This window comes from Aulonocara sp. 'chitande type north' Nkhata Bay, linkage group LG20 (genome assembly GCF_057382095.1).
Source record: "Aulonocara sp. 'chitande type north' Nkhata Bay isolate Kocher_YH1m ecotype deep benthic linkage group LG20, A_spYH_male_GT1.1, whole genome shotgun sequence".
In the NCBI taxonomy this organism is placed as follows: Eukaryota; Metazoa; Chordata; class Actinopteri; order Cichliformes; family Cichlidae; genus Aulonocara; species Aulonocara sp. 'chitande type north' Nkhata Bay.
This window is the reverse complement of record NC_141363.1, coordinates 22,252,121-22,271,998: the sequence shown is the minus strand read 5'-3', so window position 1 is coordinate 22,271,998 and position 19,878 is coordinate 22,252,121. Positions and strand designations below refer to the sequence as shown.

Here is a 19,878-nt window from a genome sequence, read left to right as displayed (position 1 = left end):
GTCATAGCGGAAGTCCAAAACATCTCTACATTTTAGAGTAGCTTTGCATGACTCACAGTTCAAAATAAGGCTTATGTGATTTATCCTGGTCCTCGGTGCAGCTCCTCAGCTCATCAACAAATACAGAATATAATGAACCTGTGAGACATTTTAGACACATAAACAATAAAAATGATAAATATGGTAAAACTGGGGTTAAAAGCACAGCTATGTTTGTGATTGTAAGTTTTATTTCTGTACTTTTAGACTGATCCTCAGAGAGGGAAATATCAGGGTATGTCGTGATTACAGAAGTGTAAAAGTGCACATGATAAGGAAATAAACTGTTTTTAGTTTTGATTATTTGCTTCTTCTTCTTTTTTTATAAATTAAAAAGCATCCTGTTCAGCAGTGTCTCAAAGAGGAGTAAGTAGGTATTTAGGGCTCCTGAGATCACCTGAACATCCGCAGTGTTAGAAACCAGTGTGTCTGCTCCACTGTTATTGATCAGCATTAGATAACTGATGATCAGGATGGGAGGAGCTGCTTTTCCCTGCAGAAGATCTCATTCATTTGTTATGTCCAGCCACTAACCCTGGAGGACTTGAGCACCATTTTCCTGCTTTAGCAACCAAACGGTGAATTTAATTATTCTAGAAAATAACACAGCAATGAATCAATAATGGAACTGAGCAAACTGTCCTCTAGGTCCTCACATATAATGCTGCTCAGGCCCAGTTCACTGACTCTGTCTGTGTGTGTCTGTGTGTGTGTCTGTGTGTGTGTCTGTGTGTGTGTTCAGCAGGAGCACTGGTTTGAAAAAGCTCTGAGGGAGAAGAAAGGATTTGTGATCAAGAAGATGAAGGAGGATGGCGCGTGTCTGTTCAGAGCTGTCGGTGAGTAATTAAAACACACACACACACACACACACACACACACACACACACACACACACACACACACACACACACACAGCGTTCTGGTGTCTCCTGAGCTGGTTCCCTGCACTTCCTCTGGCTGACAGCAGATGGCAGTGTTGCAGTAGGTTTGCCCTGATGTGTTTACATTTTACATATAACACTATTTTCAGCTACGAAGCTGAAAAAGGTCTTTGCTGTGTGTTAATTCTCTTGTTTAAGCTAAATTAATTTCATATATTATGTTTTTTTATTTTACATTTTTACATTTTTTAAAAAGATTTCACCTCGATTAAAATGATTTAGCAGTGTGAGAAACAATCAGGACATAAGAAGCAGTCATTGGTGATTAGGTGCAGTAATCATAGGGTGATCTGATAAGTCAGGTAATTTCCCACAATCGTGTCACTTCCTCTCCATGAACAAAAGAGAATGCTGAGCAAGAAAAGAGGTCACACAGTGATCGTTATTTAATGAAAAGCTGTTTAGAAAACCCTGTGGTAATTACCAGGTAACTGTAGCGCTGTAGATAAGGTGGAGCCTTACCAACAGCTGCGAAGCATCAGGTTTTACACAGAGGTGTAGCCAGGGGTGAGAGTGTGATTTGAATAATAATTTCTATCGTAGGTATTACATGAGCCATCGTGGTTACTTCCCAGCCATTAGCCAGTGTTAAGGTGGAGTTTGGCAAGTGTTCCAAAAGAAAATCAATTTAAATTCAAGTTAATGACCCCAGCCAGTTTGTCCTGTTACTCAGCAGCCACATCGAAGCACATCTGGGCACTTTGCTTTGAAATGTCGTTTAAATTAACATTTGTTTCAATCAGCATGAAATAAAAAGTGCAGATACAGAATATCCAGTTAAGATCAGATTTTCAAAATTTATTTTTGAAAGTGAACTGACTCTGCCCAAAATAAAGGTTTTAAAAGCTTTTCTTACTGGCAGAGAACTGATTCACCTTCATGCTGTGATTATTTTTTTTTCTTCCTCTCTGCTTGTGAAATGTAACCTGCTCCAGAGCAGGTTATGTCGGTAGCACACACTACCATCAAAACACACCAGCAGTCCTGCTCTGCAGTCCTGAGGTCATACTGACACAAGCCTGCTGCTGGGGCTGCTCTGTTCCAACAGGGGGTGCTCTGATGCTGACAGACTGTTCTTTTGTATGAGTGTGTGTGTGTTGGAAATGTGGGTCACACTGTGAAAGATGAAGGTTTCTGTGTGTGTGTTCCTGTAAGCCACACAGAGGTCCTTTCAGTCGAGTCCAGGTTGTCTTTCAGGTAGAGGCTATTGTGTAGCTGCAGTTATATCATCGCACTGACCCCGGCCCTGTGTGTGTGTATGTGTGTGTGTTTGCGCTGCCTGTAAGTACCTGTAAACTCACACCTGTCTTCCTGCTGTTAGATAATAAACTCTGGTTGTTCCTGAGTTTCACCCTGTCAACCAGAATACACCGAGCCTTTATGCTAAAAACAAAACCCTCACATCAAAAATCACTCTTTTTCCTTTCGTTTTAAAATGATCATTTACATGCAGCACAGAGAAGCTGAAGTTGCTGTTTAGTTCATTAACTGTATATAAAGGATGGACGTAACCACAATGGGATCAGAGTGTTAGACGGAGTGTTGTTATGAAGCCTCGATGACTGATCTTTGTTGTCGCCGTCTTGGTGTTTTGTAACCAGAAGTGAAGAGACGCTCTGACTGTGATGAGTTGTTGGCTGGTGAGGACACTCAGGATAATCCTTCCTGACTGTAATCGTCATCTTCTTTCAGCTGTTCCCTTTAGGGGTCGCCACAGCGGCTCGTCTCCCTATCTCACCCCGTCTCTACCATCCTCTGTCACACCAAGCCTCTGCGTGTTGTCCTTCACCACATCCACAAACCTGCTCTGAGGTCCTCCTCTTTCCCTCCTGCCTGGCATCATCACCACCCTTTGTCCAGTATATCCACCATCCCTCCCCCTAACTTACAAAATCAGCTTTGTTTTTTGAAATAAGATTTGAAACTAGCGATTGAGCCTGTGACATCAGCAGGAAAGTGTTTGCAGAGAGAAAAGGAGCCGGGGCCTGTGTTCAGAACTTCTGAACAACTGGTTTTTGCTTTGCAGCCCATAGGAGCCCTCTACTGGCCATTTAGAAGAAGGCGGGTTTAAGGCACGTGTTTTGAGCCATCTTTCTAACAACACAGAGGTTAGCACTGTTGCCTCACAGCAAGCAGGTCCTGGGTTTGAATCCACCATCCAGCCAAGGCCTTTCTGTGTGGTGGTAACATGTTCTCCTCTTCGGGTACTCTGGCTTTCTCTCAAAGTTCAAAGACATGCAGTTAGTGGGGTTGGGTTGTTTGGTGATTCTAAATTGGCTGTAGGTGTGAAAGTGTTCGTCTGTCTATGTTAGCCCTGCTGCCCTGGTGACCTGTGCATAGAGCTGGGCGATAGAACGATAACGATATGTATCGCGATATAACTTTTACTCGATAGAGAAATTAAGCTATCGCGATAGACCTCGCCGCTCTTGTCCTCTTAAAAAAAAAAAAAAAAAAAAAAAGGTCAGCCAATCCAAATTAAGTAGCGCAGAGCCGAACCAATCACAGCCGCAGCGTCACGTCGCGTGACTTGTTACTTACAGCACAAGTGCCAAGCCGCACGTGTGTTTGTTTGGGAAGCAGCCAGCGGGTAATGGAGCCAGCACGTAATAGAGGAAATGAGTGTGCCGACTAGAAAAATCAACCGAGCGTGACCGAAGAGAAAACAGATGATGGTTCCAACGCCGGAGAGATTGTCGAACGGAAGAGCCATAGAAGTTCCGTAGTGTGAAGGTATTTCGGCTATTTCAAGTCTGACAAAAAACAGAGTAGCGTGCACTGTAAATGTGCCGAAAGCAAGTCTGGAAATACAATAAACTGGTGCATGCGTCACACTGTGCGCCACGTTATTGTTTCGGTGAAATGAATTTCTACAATACTGTTACTGTTAATTCTACTCTCTGCAGTGTTTAAATGCTTACATATACACACAGTTACTGTCCGTCCACACATACGACTCGGTTCTGCTTCTATGCCCCAGCTTTGTTTACTTTTTCCCACCGAGGCTTCTAGACTTCTGATTGGCCAACATTTCTGCACGGTTAGGAATCTAGCGCCACCTGCTGCTTTGGCATGTTCATAGCAGCGTTTTCCTTCATTTCTGCCTTTATGTGTGGACGGGATTATTTTTTAAAACTAAAACGGAAAATCTCAGTTTTCAAAAATACCCGTGTACGTGTGGACGTAGCCTCAGTCTCTGACTGGAAGCGCTAATTCGTCATTCGGCTTTTGTCAGACTAAAGTAACTGTTACAACTGTTTGAAAAGCTCAGCTATACAACAAGGAGAGATTGAGAATTTCCTTTTAGTTCTCAGTTTATTTGATATTGACAAAAGTTAGTCAGTTTTGTCTGATCTTCTGTAAAACAAACTAAGATTTATTTTTAGAATTAATATTTTGTTTCTAAGTGGAATTGACAATTTAGTCTGTTTCATTTGTTCTATTTTGAAACTTAAACGCTTTAGCGGCTGCCTTTTGTGTAGTTTGCAATATTTGCCTTTATTTATCTGAAAAAGTCTCATGTTCCTTAAGTACATCTACCCTGTTGAACTTATTATGGGAAATAAATATTTAAATCAAAACAAGCTGCTGATTATTTCACATTTTACTTGTGAGCAACGGCACATTTAAATCTTACAAATATAGTTATTTGGCTTATATCGTGATAGATATCGTTATCGCCTGAAATGAAAAAAACATATCGTGATATGAAAAAATCTCATATCGCCCAGCTCTACCTGTGCAGGGTGTGCCCTACCTCGCACCCTGTGGCAGCTGGGATAGGCCCTGAATTAGACAAGCGCAGGAAAATAGATGGATCTTTCTAATAGCCAGCAGGGGTCGACTTTAGTAGTTTCTTGTCATTCTAGTAACTCCTTTAGAAAACAACATTTTTCTTGTAAAATAAAAAAATATTTCTTGGTTTCACACTCGGAGCCACCCTTCTCGTTTTGTGTCCACTTTCAAAACACCACAGTGGTGATAAGCTCAGCTCGAGGCTTGACTACCACTGATCTCACAGTGGCTCCGCCCATCTTTCAAACACGGTGGATGTTTTAGCTGCAGGTGCTGCAGTGGTTAATGGAGCCTGACCAAAGGGGGAATTTCAGAGCAGATTCTGATCATTTTTTTCTTTTATGGAACGTAACCAAATACAACCTGAATAGTTTTTACCGGACCCAGAAGGGTCGCAACCTCGGAACTGGAACTTGATTTCATATTCGTGTTACCTTCCTCTCCAAACTTATTCCCACATAATGGGTCTACCTCCGAAAGGTGACTGACGACAGACATCAGCATCAGTGCTCAGACACACTGAAAACCTGCAACACATTCACAGAAAGTGAAGCTTATGTTGTTTCGTACTTCAGATAGGGGGGAAAAACCCCGATATAACCGATGTATGATGTCGGGCGAGCGCGACAGAGAGATGGTCGTGCGTATTTTTTTGTTTCTTTTTTTTAGGTTAACGATTGTGAGGCGATGGACGTGCACCTTAAAATGACACGTGCAATGAAAGAAAAAAAGTGTCATGTTTCATTTTCTCTTAGTCCACTTGTGGCTCATCTCGCGTCTGGTTTCAGAGGCTGTTTCTTCTCTCTGATGCATTTCCCAGAAGTCACCTCCTCTGGTGCCTATACGTTTACTTGAATGTCTTCTTCGCTTGGTCTCTTGTTATTCTTACACTTACCCGAACCCCTCTGTCAGCGCGATCACAGCGTACAGAAAATCCAGTGATTAACAGACGAAGTATTTATTGTTATTTTTTGACCCATATTTGAGCCTAATATAATAAAGCAACTACAGATGGTCAAACATCTGGAAAACCAGATGTGCAAAGATTGCAATCTGTATCGCATTGGCTGTTATGTCAGGGAGGAGCCTCTGGAACAGCACACAGCTCATTGGTACGCTGCTGCTGGGTTTAGGATACCCGAGTTTATGGTCAGAATTGTGAGTGTTGGGATGTTTTCTGCGGTTAAGGTGAGCCAGCATCAAACAACAGAGGCCATTAAAAGACATATTTTACAGTCCACCCTTTGCCCTTAACATCCTCATTTCTTATTACTTGTTTATTTGTTTGTTTGTTTGTTTTATTGGGGGGGGGGGGGGTATTCCCCATGAAAACACATGTTTTAAAATTTTTACTTTAATACTTGGAGCTGCAGTGATGGTCCAGCGTCAAACTCCTGCAGTTGGCCTGACCAGTCAAACGGTTATTTATTATCCTGTTTTTCTTTTAATGTAAAGAAATATAAGTAAACATTCACATTTAATCCATCTGCCAACAAAAGAGGTGATGAACACCCTGGGCAATATTTAAAAAATGATCCACATCCAGGGATTTTCCAGGCTCAAAGTTGCAACTACACATGAAAGCCATATAAATATGAGTTGCCCACATAATATAGGAAATGAGTCTTGGTGATTTTCCTTTGGTGGAAGGACAAAATCTTCCCTTAACATGCAGGAAAAACCCTGAAATCTGCTTATTAAATGTGTAATGGCACTACAAAAGCACAACACTGTCATATTTAGCGATATAATAATAACTACATATATTTATTTTACTCTTTGTGTTACATCCGTTTATATGCCTGTATAGTGATAATGGTCTTACCGCATACTTGACACCTCTGGAGTAAAACTCGCACTGTTCACGCACACACAAAAACAAAAACACACAGCTGATCTCACTTTGATGTGTTAAACCTGCTTTCACACCTTGAAGACCACTTTCTGTTTCGGGTGGGCAGGTGTGTTTTTGCGTGGGTGGGTGAGAGTTGTAGTTTCCCCCCTCGTTGCTGCAGGGGAAACGGCAGCATTTCGCATCAATGGCACCCAGCCCGAGGGGTTGTGACCGTGCCACGGGATGATTTACAGGAAAGACAATGTGGCAGAAAAAAAACAACAACGTTAATTTAGATCTTTCAGAGAGTTGTGATGCTTGAAGTGTTTGCATTTCAGGTGACTTTGCTTTCAAAATAAGATTTTAACATTTTAAAGATGGAGTTACCGCACACGGTTTCAGGTTAGATCAGTTTCCAATCTTTTATCATTGCAGGTTTGACTCCTCCTAATGTTCAAATGTCTCAGCGTTCCTACCAGATCCAGCAGGAAGAGACGTTTTCTTCTTTGTCTCAGTAACTGCTTGTGATCCTTACATTAAAGTATTAAAAATACAGGAAAAGTAAAATGTTGATTTTAGTGCAACACTCATGTCAAAACTTTATGCAGTGATATAATTGTTTTGATATTTTCCCTGTATTTGAAGTCAGCGCTGAAATGAACCCGAGTGCTTAAAGTTACAGCACGATAAGATTAGATCAGTTTCTGACGTGTGCGACTCACTTGATAAAGTCGGCGTGTGATTTTGTCTCCCCGTCGCCTGTAAAGGTTTTTGAGTTCATTTTAGGTTCAGCGAACTCCTCGGTAACTTTTCATATCAAATACTCCACAAAAATCCTCGACTTTCACAGAAATGTCGAAAAAATGACATTTTTTTCATTCCTCTTTCTTTAATCATCTCATGACCCGTCACGTTTATGAGGTGACATTTAAAGTGTCCTGCCCCCCAGTAGTATTTCAGATGTGAATAAAATGAATAAAACCTTCAGTTGCAGCAGTCAAAGTGTCCCAGATATTTTCATTCACTTTATCTGCATGAAATTTCAAATATTTAATATTTTCTCCTCTTTTAAAACAAGCCCTGAAAAACAATCCCGATGGAAACAGATAGTTACAGGTGTTGCCGTCCTGGTGAATGTCCTTCAGGGGAAAAGCCAAAACGTCTCTTGCGTTTCACCTCTGTGCATGCAGGAACGCCTGATGCTGATGAACGACCTGTAAACACAGTCGGGTGTGAGTTCACATTCCTGCTGGGTCATTAAAAATGGCAGACATGCAGGTATTTCTTTTATTGGCGGGATAGTTGCAAAGGAAAACTCCCACAGTTTGTTGTTACGGAGAAAAAGTTGCAAAGGTTTGGCACGTCTCTTGTCCCGACTCTGTTTGTTGTAGAAACAACGCTGAAGCTCTAACATTTCTCGCACGTGCGCGAATCGAATGCCAGCTCGGAAATTTGCCTTGACAGTTTGCTCTCTAACCTGCTGCTCAGCTCACAGTTTTCACTCCACAGGCTTTATTTTTCCACCAGATTGTTGGAAAATCTGTCTTCTTTCAAACAATCTTAGCGCCTCCTAACTGCCCACAGAGCTCCATTTTAGTAGATATTGGATTTAAGGTGGAAAGCAGAAACAATCGCTCTCTCAGTCCCGTGACCACGTTTAACACTCGGAGCACAAACAAAGCACAGATCTGTAGAGCAACGTCTTGTTTTCAAACCACATCGGTGCCAGATGCAGTTTTTCCCTAATTAATCGCTATGGAGACTGTAACTGACAGCACTCGTCAGTTGATGAGCTATGATTGATTTGGCTTCGATCGATCGCTTCTCTCACGCTCTCATTGGTGGGTTTCTTGTGATTGTGTGGAAATGCTAACAGTAGGTTCAGGAGTCGCACCAGTGATTTCTCCAGAAACCACATCAACAGCCAAACATCCCGAACAACACCGTGCACAAATGTTATGGATTTAACTTTCTTTGTCATGTGATAAAGAAAGAGTGCGTGTGCGTGTGTTCAGCCTGTTCAGGTGACTTTGTCTGGTTGTGTTTCTCAGTTGTTTGCTGCCTAACAACATCTGACACACACACACACACAGAGGAACAGCTGATACCAACACACCTGACCTGACTGCATGCCAACAGCAGCTGCTGCTCAGCAACAAACAGCTGATCTCAAACAGTGTCACATTTATTTATTTATTATGTCGACTGAAAGTTAATGGCTTTAAAATCTGTACAGTACAGAAAAAAGCTGCCTCCAGCATGTGAGCTGGACCTGAACCATGCAGAGTAAAGTTCAGACGGCTGAGACACGGTGTGTGTTTCCACTGACGACACATTCCTGTGTGTGTGTGTGTGTGTGTGTGTGTGTGTGTGTGTGTGTGTGTTTGCTTTTTTTTAAAAATTTAGACCCACGTGTTTGTGGGGTTTTTCTTTCTCCAAATATTAGGAAACGTCTCCCATGTCTGACGTTGTTGTGCAACGGCCGACTGGTCGCAGTCGTGCTCCCAGCATGCTCTGCAGCTGGTCGTGGTTAGTCACAGGAGTGGAAAGCAGAGTGTGACGAGCGTGTTTCATTGCTCAGCTCGCATGCGTCCAGTTTCACTTCATGTCGGTTCAGATCAGCCGACTGCGTTTAATAAAAAAAATAGTGAGTGTCATTGAATGCATCCACAGGTGGATTTCAGTTTTCAAAGCAGCAGCACCTCGTGACAGGCGGCTCATCCCAGCCTGTGCTGCAGCCGGGGCTGGTTTTACTGCATGTTTACTGCAGTTTCCTCGACGCTTTACTGTCAGCGATGAGATCAGGACAGAGTTAGGTTTATAACCCAGCAGGTTTGGCTTGTTAATCCAGGAGTCAGATCAGAATCACGAGGTGTTTGTTTGATTTTTAGCTTCAAAGTGTTGCTTTTCCACATCGACATGTCTGGCATAGATGTTAAACTCAAACAGAGCCATTTAAAAAATAAAAAAGCAAAGCTCAAGGTTGAATCCACTCTGTCATTTGAGTTACTTCAGGGTTAATGGTAATTAACAAGATTCCCAGCTCATCAGTAGCATTGACACGCAGACTGGGGGGACTGAGTGGTCTGATAGGATCCCAGCGTCTCCCAGCGATCAGAGACACTTTGGCTCCCAGGTCTCCGACAGTCTTTTCCAGCTGTGAGTCGCCACTCTCCTCCTTGACTCAGCACTTTGAGTCTCGACTCATTGTTTTGGCTCACACAGCTGTTTGTTGCTCACATGACGTGACAGTCATGTGTCCCAGCTGTCACAGCGTGTACCGTGAATGGAAAAAGTTCTGCTGCAGAAGTCGTCGACCTTTCAGCCAATCAGGTGACCGAGTCTGTGGGTTGAACTCAGAGACACTTTGGCACTTTTTAAAGTTTAGATGATTTGTACTGTGGTAGCTCATCTGTTTATGTGGCTGTGTTTACGGTGAGCAGATCCCAACAAACAAATGCGGGACAAAACTGTTATCAGGGATTTTACACACAAACAAACACAGAAATGATGCAGGTTCACGTTATTTAGCACGTGAACAACAAATAGGCTGAATTTACATGTCCGAACGAGCTCTCGGGCACGTAAACGTCATTCAAAGTTTAAATCTTTTGTAAAGCTTTAAGACTTTTTTTTTTGTCTGAATTGGTGTTTTAAGTATCGTCTACACTTTTATTACAGTTCTGGTTTGATAACATTTTTGTTGAACTTTATTCTGGAAAAATCATTTTCCCCATGGTTTCATGCCTGCACCCTCTACATGCACGAGGTGTACTTCAAAGCGTGGCCATTTTTGTCCTCGTTCACTTGTTGTGATAGGACGTACATTTTTTTTTTAATTCCTCAGAAGGGCAGCGTGTGCTCAGCATACAGACACATTAAAACACAGCTTATAAAGTTCTGTTGAAAATCGGGAGTGGTTCTCCTGCAGTTATTTGATTATAATAATAAACACCGTGCCCATTCTTCATTGTACAAACGTGACTCGTTACCTGCACACATCCCGTTAGCTCTTATTGATGCTGATCATTTAAATGGAATCATTGACACACTCGGAAATTTTCTGGTGGTGTTTACGGTTCTTTGTTCATTCCCTTGCAAAAGTTTACATGTGCTCTCTTTTTGAAGTGTCCTCTGTAGTTTGACGCATGAGTCACACCTTATGAGAATCACACGGTATTACTTCATGTCATTGTGCAAAATTAAACTGAATAATAACAGCGGGAAACATAAATGGAATTCTTTCACTGCAGCCAGCAGCAACTTCTGTTTTTTGGCCCTCTCCAAAGACGCAGATTCAGTCGCTGGTCGGTCCAGCTCGAGTCAGGATGCCTGAAAGTTGAACTTGAAGAGTTGAGATGTTTCTTTGCTGAAGCTGTGGAAGGATCGGGGCCCTAAACTCTCTCACCGTCTGAATGATGATGTTTGGGTTGTCGCAGCAGCTAGACTGGAAAGAGGTCAGAGGTCACCTCTTTCCAGAGGAAGTGTCTTCACGAAGAAACCTCACTGAGGGGCACAGGGAAACTCTGACGACCTCCTGCTGCCGATGAGTCACGCAGTGTGTGTTAGAGAGAGAGAGGGACTTGTGTCAGAGTGACCTTTGACCTTGTGTTACTGTAAGAGCAACGTCTGAGTGTTTGTGTCCAGACAGTTTGTGTAAACATGGGAGTATGTGAGGTGGAATCTCCATAGTTTCTACATCTGTCTGTGTGTGTGTGTGTGTGTGTGTGTGTGTGCAGTCTTGAGTTCATACTGGACACCCGTCGTTTGTTCCAGTTTGTCTGGTAAACTCCAAACTTGAGTCCTGATTAGTTTTCACAGTCTGTGTCTTCATTGCCTGAATCTGGAGTTACCTGCAGCACTGACGGGAACCTGAGCTACAAATACAGAGATTGGCTGACTAAGTGATATATTTATTAATTTTAGTCAGTTTGTCTTAATAATAATGGATTGGATTTATATAGCGCTTTTCAAGGTACCCAAAGCGCTTTACAATTGCACTATTCATTCACACACTGGTGGAGGCAGCTACGGTTGTAGCCACAGCTGCCCTGGGGCAGACTGACATAAGCGAGTCTGCCATATCGCGCCATCGGCCCCTCTGGCCATCACCAGTAGGCGGTAGGTGAAGTGTCTTACCCAAGGACACAACGACCAGGACAGAGAGCCGGGGGATTGAACTGGCGACCTTCCGGTTACAGATGCGCTTCCCATTCTGTGTTTCAGAAAATAAAGAAAATGTTAAAACATATTACAGTGTTTAAAAATTCAGATAAAATATGAAGAAAAAAATCTATATTCTGAGATATTAAAAAATACTAATAATTAAAAAGCTAATTTATAGTGTATATTCATATAAAATAATTTTATAGAATCATATTTAGTTGTTTAAAAGCAAATAATTAGCAAAAATACAATGTTTAAAAAAAAAAAAAGTATCACAGCTGATGTTCATGGTTCAACTATGCTGTGATAATCCACATCTGTACTAGTACTCAGGTGCATTACCACAAAAAAGTTGCAACTACCCAACTCTTTCCTGCATACATGAATGTCCCAAAGAGCCAAACGAAAAACACTGGTGTTTAAAAAAAAATGTTATTCGGAGTTTCATTAATTCAAAGTCTAACAGACATTTTTAATGGTCACATGGTCAAAATGTAACAGTAACAGTGAACCAGGAAAAATTGCTGACTGCACCTAAAAATGTGGAAGAAGTCAGGTATCTTCAAAGTTTGCCCAGATGACCCCAACATAACGCTTAGCGACCAATATCAAAAATCTCAGTGAGTGTAGAAAATTACTTTCCCGTTGGTTTTCATCTGGAAATTTACCCTTCCAGCATCAGGCGACTCAATCTGGATTCGTTTCTCTGGGATTCTGACTGTTACGAGACTGAGAGTTATAAAAAGTTGTGGAAAGTTACAGAGATTGTATAACTGTGTGTGTGTGTTCAGGTGTGTCGGGCATCCTCAGGTGTTTACACCTGCCGTGGTTTCATGCGCACATTTTTTGTCATTGTGATTGAAATCATTGTTGTGTACCTGCAGTAGGGCGGAGCTGTTGTGTGTGGACCAGACGTCAAAACAATAAACATGGTTTGCATTTGTTCCTCAACAGCCATCTTATCTGTTTGACCGTGATGTTTGGCATCTTCCTGAAAGATCACTTACGGTTATCTTCTTCTTGGTCCTTGAAGAGTGTTGACAACAGACACAAGATGCAAATCTTTTTTTCTGCCCATCTATTGAAAAAAAATGTGCAAAGTATTAACAAAAAACAAACTCTGAGCGGCTGTATCAGGAAAGAGAAGGAGGATACTTCCCCACCAAAGACTGTAGTTCCTACAATGGTCCAAAAGGAAGTTAACGTTACAGTATATCATTGACTGTTTCAAAAAGCTGTCTGTCTCCACCATTACATCCCCACTGCTCTCTGAACTTAGCATTTGGAAGCCTCTAGGGTTTTTGGTCTCCATCGTGCTGAGATCAAGAAGTGACAAAAGGGTTATCCGCTAACCCGACACAAGTCGGTAAACGTCCAACGTTATACTTCATTGGAGAGGTTTTCACTCACGGTTGTCATAGTTTCACTTATTTATGTTTAGAGGCTCATCACTAGGGATGGGTATCGTTTAAGTTTTTTCCGATACCAGTGCCAAACCGGTACTTTTGAAACGGTGCCGGTGCTTAAAGAATGGAGCACAAAATTGGTCCAAAAACCTCTCATGTTCAGCTGTTTTTTTTTTTGTAAAAAGATAACAATGTTAGCCTTTTCTGCAGCTATGGGGCATATATGGTATCACTCTTGGCTGGAAGCAGTGCTTAAACAATGGAAAAAAACACAAACTTTATCCAAAAACCTCTCATGTTTAGCTGTTTTTTTTTTTGTAAAAAGATAACAATGTTAGCCTTTTCTGCAGCTATGGGGCATATATGGTATCACTCTTGGCTGGAAGCAGTGCTTAAACAATGGAAAAAAACACAAACTTTATCCAAAACCTCTCATGTTTAGCAGTTTACCTCTTTTTCTTTGGTCATTTTAGCCTTTTTGGCCAGGGTGAAGGGAGCATCTGCCATCAAACAAGAAGACAGCCGCATGTAACTATGATGATGTTTGCTAGTTCACCTTACATGCATTAATGTAATAACGTGGTTAGCCTACTCAACGTAAATTACACACGAACAACATTAAGCTACTCACGCAGAGAAGAACGGCTGCTGCTGCATCATCATCCTCATCATTTCTGCTACACTGGCAGGGTTAGGGGCCAGGACTCTCCTCTTCGGGTTTTTGGGGGATGTTGCTAACTCCGGGTCCGATAACAGGCAACCCACCCGCAGTAGATGTGCACGGTGTGAGGTCTCGCAGCAGGCTATCAAATACAGCGCATTTCTCAGCTTTTAAAAAAAACGCTATGCGTCGCCAGATGTTTCATTGGATTCGAGGTGTTACCTCCTTTGACAGTATCACAGTATCAGCTTAAAGCACTTTTTGCAGGCTGCTGAGTTTGCATCTTTTGCTGTGAAGTACAGCCAGAATTTTGACCGCTTCGCCTTGGACATTTTTAATCTGTAGCTCTGCTCTTAAAGAACGTACGTACCTGGCCCCGCCTACTATCCTCGGAAACGTAAAATGATTGGCTAGAATCTAAAGTGTATCACAGCTCAGGAAAAAAAAGCACCGAAATGTGTGCTGCTTTTCGGTCTGGTTACGACCGTTTATGTCAGAACCGGATACTGGTACCCATCCCTACTTATCACTGACTTAGGACCGGTCAGTGACCATCAGCCAGCCACTGCAGGATGGTTGCCAGGTGGTCAACTAACCATAGGAAAGACATTTTTCTGTAAAGGGAAAATGTGTTTTCTGTGGTTTCTGCAGGTTGAAATTGGTGCAAAGACATTGTTGCACCAATAACCTCCTTGCGATTGCTTTGGGGCTGCAGCAGGATGCTGTGATGCCCTGTGGTTTGTGTGGAAGAAGCTGACTTGTCCTCAAGCGCTTGCCAACTACTCGCTGAGTGGCAGTGAAACTGCAAAGAGTATGACACAAACCGAAAATGGAGAACGTTTCTCTCCAGAATAAAAGTTTAGCCTTACCACTGAAACCGCCGAGTTTCAAAAGACACAGCTTTTATTTTGAAATAGAGCATTCTTCATCTGTGCAGCATCCTGATAGAAAAGTGGAAAAGCTGCAGGAATGTTTCCTCAGTTTCACTCACAAAGTTCAGTCTGATTTTAAGGTTTCCATCTCAATTTCACTGACACAAGTCTAAAACCTGCTGCAGGATTTAAAAAGAACTCAAAGACCTGTACAGAGTGACTGTGTGTGTGTGTGTGCGTGTGCGTGTGCGTGTGCGTGTGTGTGTGCGTGCGTGCGTGCGTGCGTGCGTGTGTGTGTGTGTGTGTGTGTGTGTGTGTGTGTGTGTGTGTGTGTGTGTGTGTCATAAGTATAAAGCACCGCTGCTCAGGTCACGGTCACCTCAGCTCGACAAACAAGTCTTTTAAACTTGTCAAAGTGTCAGGTCGGCTGGAGCTGGTCACTCAAAACCGACCCAGAGTCAGTGCACAGACACACACAAATACAGACACACAAATACAGACACCTACACTGAGCTGTGAGGAAATTCCCTCTTAACTTTCCCCTTGAATTCTCTGCAATCTCCTTGTGAATCTCTGAGTTCATGTTGCATTATTTACGAGTAAATAAGTGACTCAGTGTCTAAAGAAACAACACAGTTAAACTTCTGCAGAATCAAAGAAAGGTCAGGCTGCAAGTGAAGAATGAAGGCGTTTTTGAAACATAGTAAGAAATACTTCAAAAATAGAAGAAAACTATAAAACAAATCGTATGAAGAATACGAAAACCAGTCAGACAATTATACCGGTAGATAAAAATTTGTCAGAATTTGACATTTTAATTGGATTCACAGCTCTGAGGGTTGAAACAGCTGGATAAACAGCTGCAGGGAGGCGGACGTTGTGGAGCGAGGTCGTGGAGCGCCAGCTCGCAAACACAAAGAAGTTTTTGGGGTCAGTTAACTGCAGCTGATCTGAACCACTCGTAAGTTTACCTTCAGGTTTTGAACATATTAAAGGACCTAACAAAGTCGCCGCACTTCTCTGTTTGAGGTCGCCTGATGTTATTAAAGCTGACCTCTGACTGGAAGTTGAGGTTCCTGCTTGACAGTGAGCTTAATTCTGCAGAAGGAGGAAGGACGTGAGGCCCAGCGGCCCACACGTCACGTCACTGTGGCGCCTCTGTGGTCCGCGGCCCGCTTCCGAATGTGTAAAACAGGGGCGGAGCTTCGGAGCTGATAAAGTTCTGCAGAAGAGATGGTGACGTCCCTCTGCTCTCTGATTGGTCAGCTGGAAGCTTGATTACCAAGATATGAATACTGCTACCAAGAATGTTGGTTCTGCTAATATTTTCAATGTCTGATATTTCTAATCAATAATAACTTGTTTTTATTGATCACTATGAACAAATACTAATAATAATGAGATCTAATCAGCAGCAAGAGGATCTACATTCCTTCTGTCCATGTTAGTGTCCAGCTGCTGGTAATTTAAAGCTTGCTTCTGAACTTCAGTACCCAGAAGCCTTTGCTGGTGTTGGCGGTCAGGGTGGAGTCAAACTGCGAGTTTCAGATAAAAACTTTATCGACAGCAGTGGTGTAACAAACAAGACGGACACGGTTCTGTGAGGGCCCACCTCTTTCTGAGAAAGCTGTCCAAGCTGACCAATCACAACGCTCGCTGTGGTTTATGTGTGCGTGTTTGTGTGTGGGTGTGAGTGTGTGTGCATGTGGTTTATTATTAATTCTGCAGAAGTCTATCTGTCGTGGTGTGTGTGGTATTTCTCAGCAACCAACTCAAATTCGCCCTTTTGTTTCCTTTTCCTCTGCATCTTGTCTCTGCTCATGTCTCCTACCTCATTTCCTTGTGTCCTGCCTCATCTCCTTGTCTCGCATCTCCTCTCCTAGCTTTGGTTTCCTCTTCTGTTTTGTTTTTCTGCCTTATTTCCTTGTGTCTTCTATCGTCTCCTGTTTGTCTCCTCCTATGTTTCCCTTCTCCTCTTGTTGCCTTCTCTTCTCCTTGTTGCATGTGTCCCTTCCTCTCCTGGTTTTCTGTCTTTTGTGCTTGTCTCCTGTCTGCTTTTCTTGCGTCATGCCTTTGTTCAACAAACTCTCAGATGCACCTGTTGCTGCTGAAAAACACTGAACCTGCACAAACCATCTCGCTGCCCAAGCCAAACTTGGCTTCCAAGGCTTCACGTAGGCAAAACGTGGTCCAAGGGTGGTTACTGACCCAGTGACCAACAGATCCTGGCGATCCTGCAGTGAAAGGGATGCAGTTTAATGCACCTTGATGCTTAGCAATAAAATAGTCTGAAGAAACGTGCAAAGATGGACGAAGACAACAGTGGTGTGAAAGTTCACGAGATCTTTTGCAAACTCTGCCAGTCAAAGTTGTGTCTTTTTGGATGAGCTGCAATGAAGAAAAGGTGTAATGATATCAAACATGTTTATTCTATCAAAAAAAGCCTGAAATTAGACAAACTGACGGAGTTTTTGGAGTTTGCACTGTCATTTGTACCAAACTGTCACAACTTTAGCAAAACTGAAGTTTTGCTAAATTTTATTGCAGCATTAAACACGTGTCTGCATCAATACAATCACATTAAAAGTCGTTTAATCCCAGCATGAGTCAGTGTGGCTATCTGCAAAAAAAAAGAAGCTGCCCTTCTTTTACACCATTTTTCTGAGAACTTGTTGGTCAGTAAACTGTGGTTTTTGTGCATGTGTGACTAACCCGCGGGTTAACCTCGCTGTGCTCCAGATCCTGCACCGGGGTGCATGCCACTGCTCTGAGTGGGAGATTACTGGGAGATTCCCTCTTGAATGTTTCTGAGATCTATATATACAAACACACACACACACCTGCTGCTGCTGCTCAGCCGTGTGTGTGTGTGTCAGATGTGTTATGAGTGTGTCACTTTGCAGTCATACCGCCATGTTTATGCACAAAAACACGAAGCAAACCGCTAGTGAGAAAAAGGAAGTCATCGGGGGGGTTCTGAGAATTACTGCGGTGACAGATCATGTGACTTTCTGTAAACTGAACCGAAATGGGGCTCATTTACATCCCACCGCCATCTCAGACAGGAAGTGTGTTTGTGTGACATTATTTTTGTTTGTTGACTTTTTTTCTGCTTCTCTATTTTTTTGACATGTAACACAAAAACTGGCTAATAAACAGTGAAAATAATCTACATGTGAAATCAAAGGGAAATGAGCGACAGATTGATCAATTAATATTGTTTTAATTTGTTTTTAGTGTTTTTAGGTTGTTGTTTTTTTAATCCAACACTTGGCTTTGAAGTCGGGCTTCACAGACTAACTATTATGCATCAGTTGTCAGCAGCATAAGTTTTGTCACATCCTTGCAGCACTGAAAGTGTTTTTTGCTTTTTTTTTGACCAGTGCAGAAAGTGCATTGCTTCTGTGCAGACTCAGGACCAGCTGCAAAGGGCCGTGCAGGCAGTGCAGGGGACACTAATGCTGCAATTATGGCTGCAACATTGGTCCTTTGCTTGCATGCACAGTTGTGCAACTATAATGGCGGGCGCTCAGGCCACCCTGGACTCGCCAGTCCTCCTTAGCTTTTTGTTCCCTTTCCACACAAAAGGTCAAATCAAAATTTTAAGGCACACATGTTGTCATATCTGCACAAAACAGTGTTTATGTCCTCCGATTACAAGCATTCCTGAATTATTATTATTATTATTATTATTATTATTTTGAATTGTCAGATGAAACCACTTTTGAGCGTGATGCCTGCAATTGTTCTACTTTGCAGTAATCCTCACTAGCTTATAAATTATAGATCAGTGCTCTTTTACAGCAGACAAGGGTTTTATCAGAAGGGATGTTTGGTTTCCAACTGTCTCTTAACTAACACCAAGATGGTGTCTTAAGTCTTTCCAGCCAATGACGCGCTCAGGCTCCTTACATCAATAGTATGAGGCTATAAAATGTAACTTTTACAGTAAATTGAAATGTCTTTTTCTGCAGCTAGAGTAGTAATGTTTGGTGAACACAAAAATCACAAAGCGCACCTGAACTTGGCTTCAAACGCACTATTTTGGAGCCACGTCCTACAGGATAGTTGTCATAATCTAGAGCGTGAGCTGAAAGAGGAGACAGAGTGATCATAGAGGCATTTTCAAAGTTTTCTGCTGCAGTCTCCGTCTCTGTGCAATTCAGGAATCTCTGACCTCCTGCAGTGATGTATTGACTAAATGCCGGTAACACTGACCTGCTCAAAGTTTAAAAAGAATCGAGAGCTGCACCACAAGCCAAAACCAAACCAGAACACAGCCGTTCTCATAGGTTGATATGACCTTTGTGCATCCACTGCCATTTGCAAAGTTGTCAACGTCAAGCAGAAACTTCCAGTAAAACTTTCCACACTGAAATATTAGGCGGCCCGAGAGGGATTCTTTAAAAACTTTGCGTACATGAATGCATGCAATCATGCATGCACATGAATTAAAACAGTTTTTTTTTTTTTAAAAGCTGCAGAGGCCGAGAATGAGGACTGAAAAGAAGAGACAAAGCTTTGCGTAGTCTTAAAAAGACAAAACAGGGTCCATACTCCAATTAACAGACTGCAACAGTGCATGATGCTCTCATTAAAACTAACCTCTCTCAGGATCGCCTAAACCAAGCTCACTGTTCTGAGTGAGTCCAGTGCTAACGAGTGACGTCAAAGGATCACAAAGTAACCTCACTAGCCTCAAGTGACTAGTGGAAAATTAAATCCGCTTCCTCGTGGAAATCACCTACAGTATTCCTGCACATCCTGAAAAAATCTTAAAAGTCTTTAGAATTCATCCAAATATCAGTTTTCTTAAATGCTGGAGCTGTCACAGCGACAGGTCTCTAGTGATTCACAGCAACAGGACAGTTAATTTTTTTTATTGGAGTAAAAATGTCTTCAGTCATTCAGAAGTCTTAAAAGTGCTGAATCCGTTGGTAGCCTGGATGCTCGTGTCGTTAGCATGTCTGCTGGCCGGCAGTGAGATGGAGAAAATCAGCCATCATTGTTAAACTGACCCTGCACATGTATGCAGGCATTTCAAACTGACTGAAATCAAGACAGAGAAATTAGTTTGCTGGTGGTGGATGCGAACAGCGACGCGCCCCTAATGTATTCGTATTTTTCAGTATTTTTGGTTGTTGTGAATTAGTTATTAGTTTAA

At 42.3% G+C, this 19,878-nt stretch overlaps 1 protein-coding gene across 2 annotated transcripts in view; it reads left to right on the top strand.

Moving 5' to 3' along the window:
* Positions 1-19,878, top strand: part of otud5a (OTU deubiquitinase 5a) — a 39,358-nt gene that overhangs the window by 6,832 nt on the left and 12,648 nt on the right. Inside the window, exon 2 of one of the 2 annotated variants that reach the window (XM_086276621.1) lies at positions 785-875. In XM_086276621.1, coding sequence (XP_086132747.1) covers positions 785-875 — 91 coding nt within the window. Of the gene's footprint in view, positions 1-781; positions 876-19,878 lie in introns of both variants that reach the window. The other variant, XM_086276618.1, reaches the window with a different exon arrangement.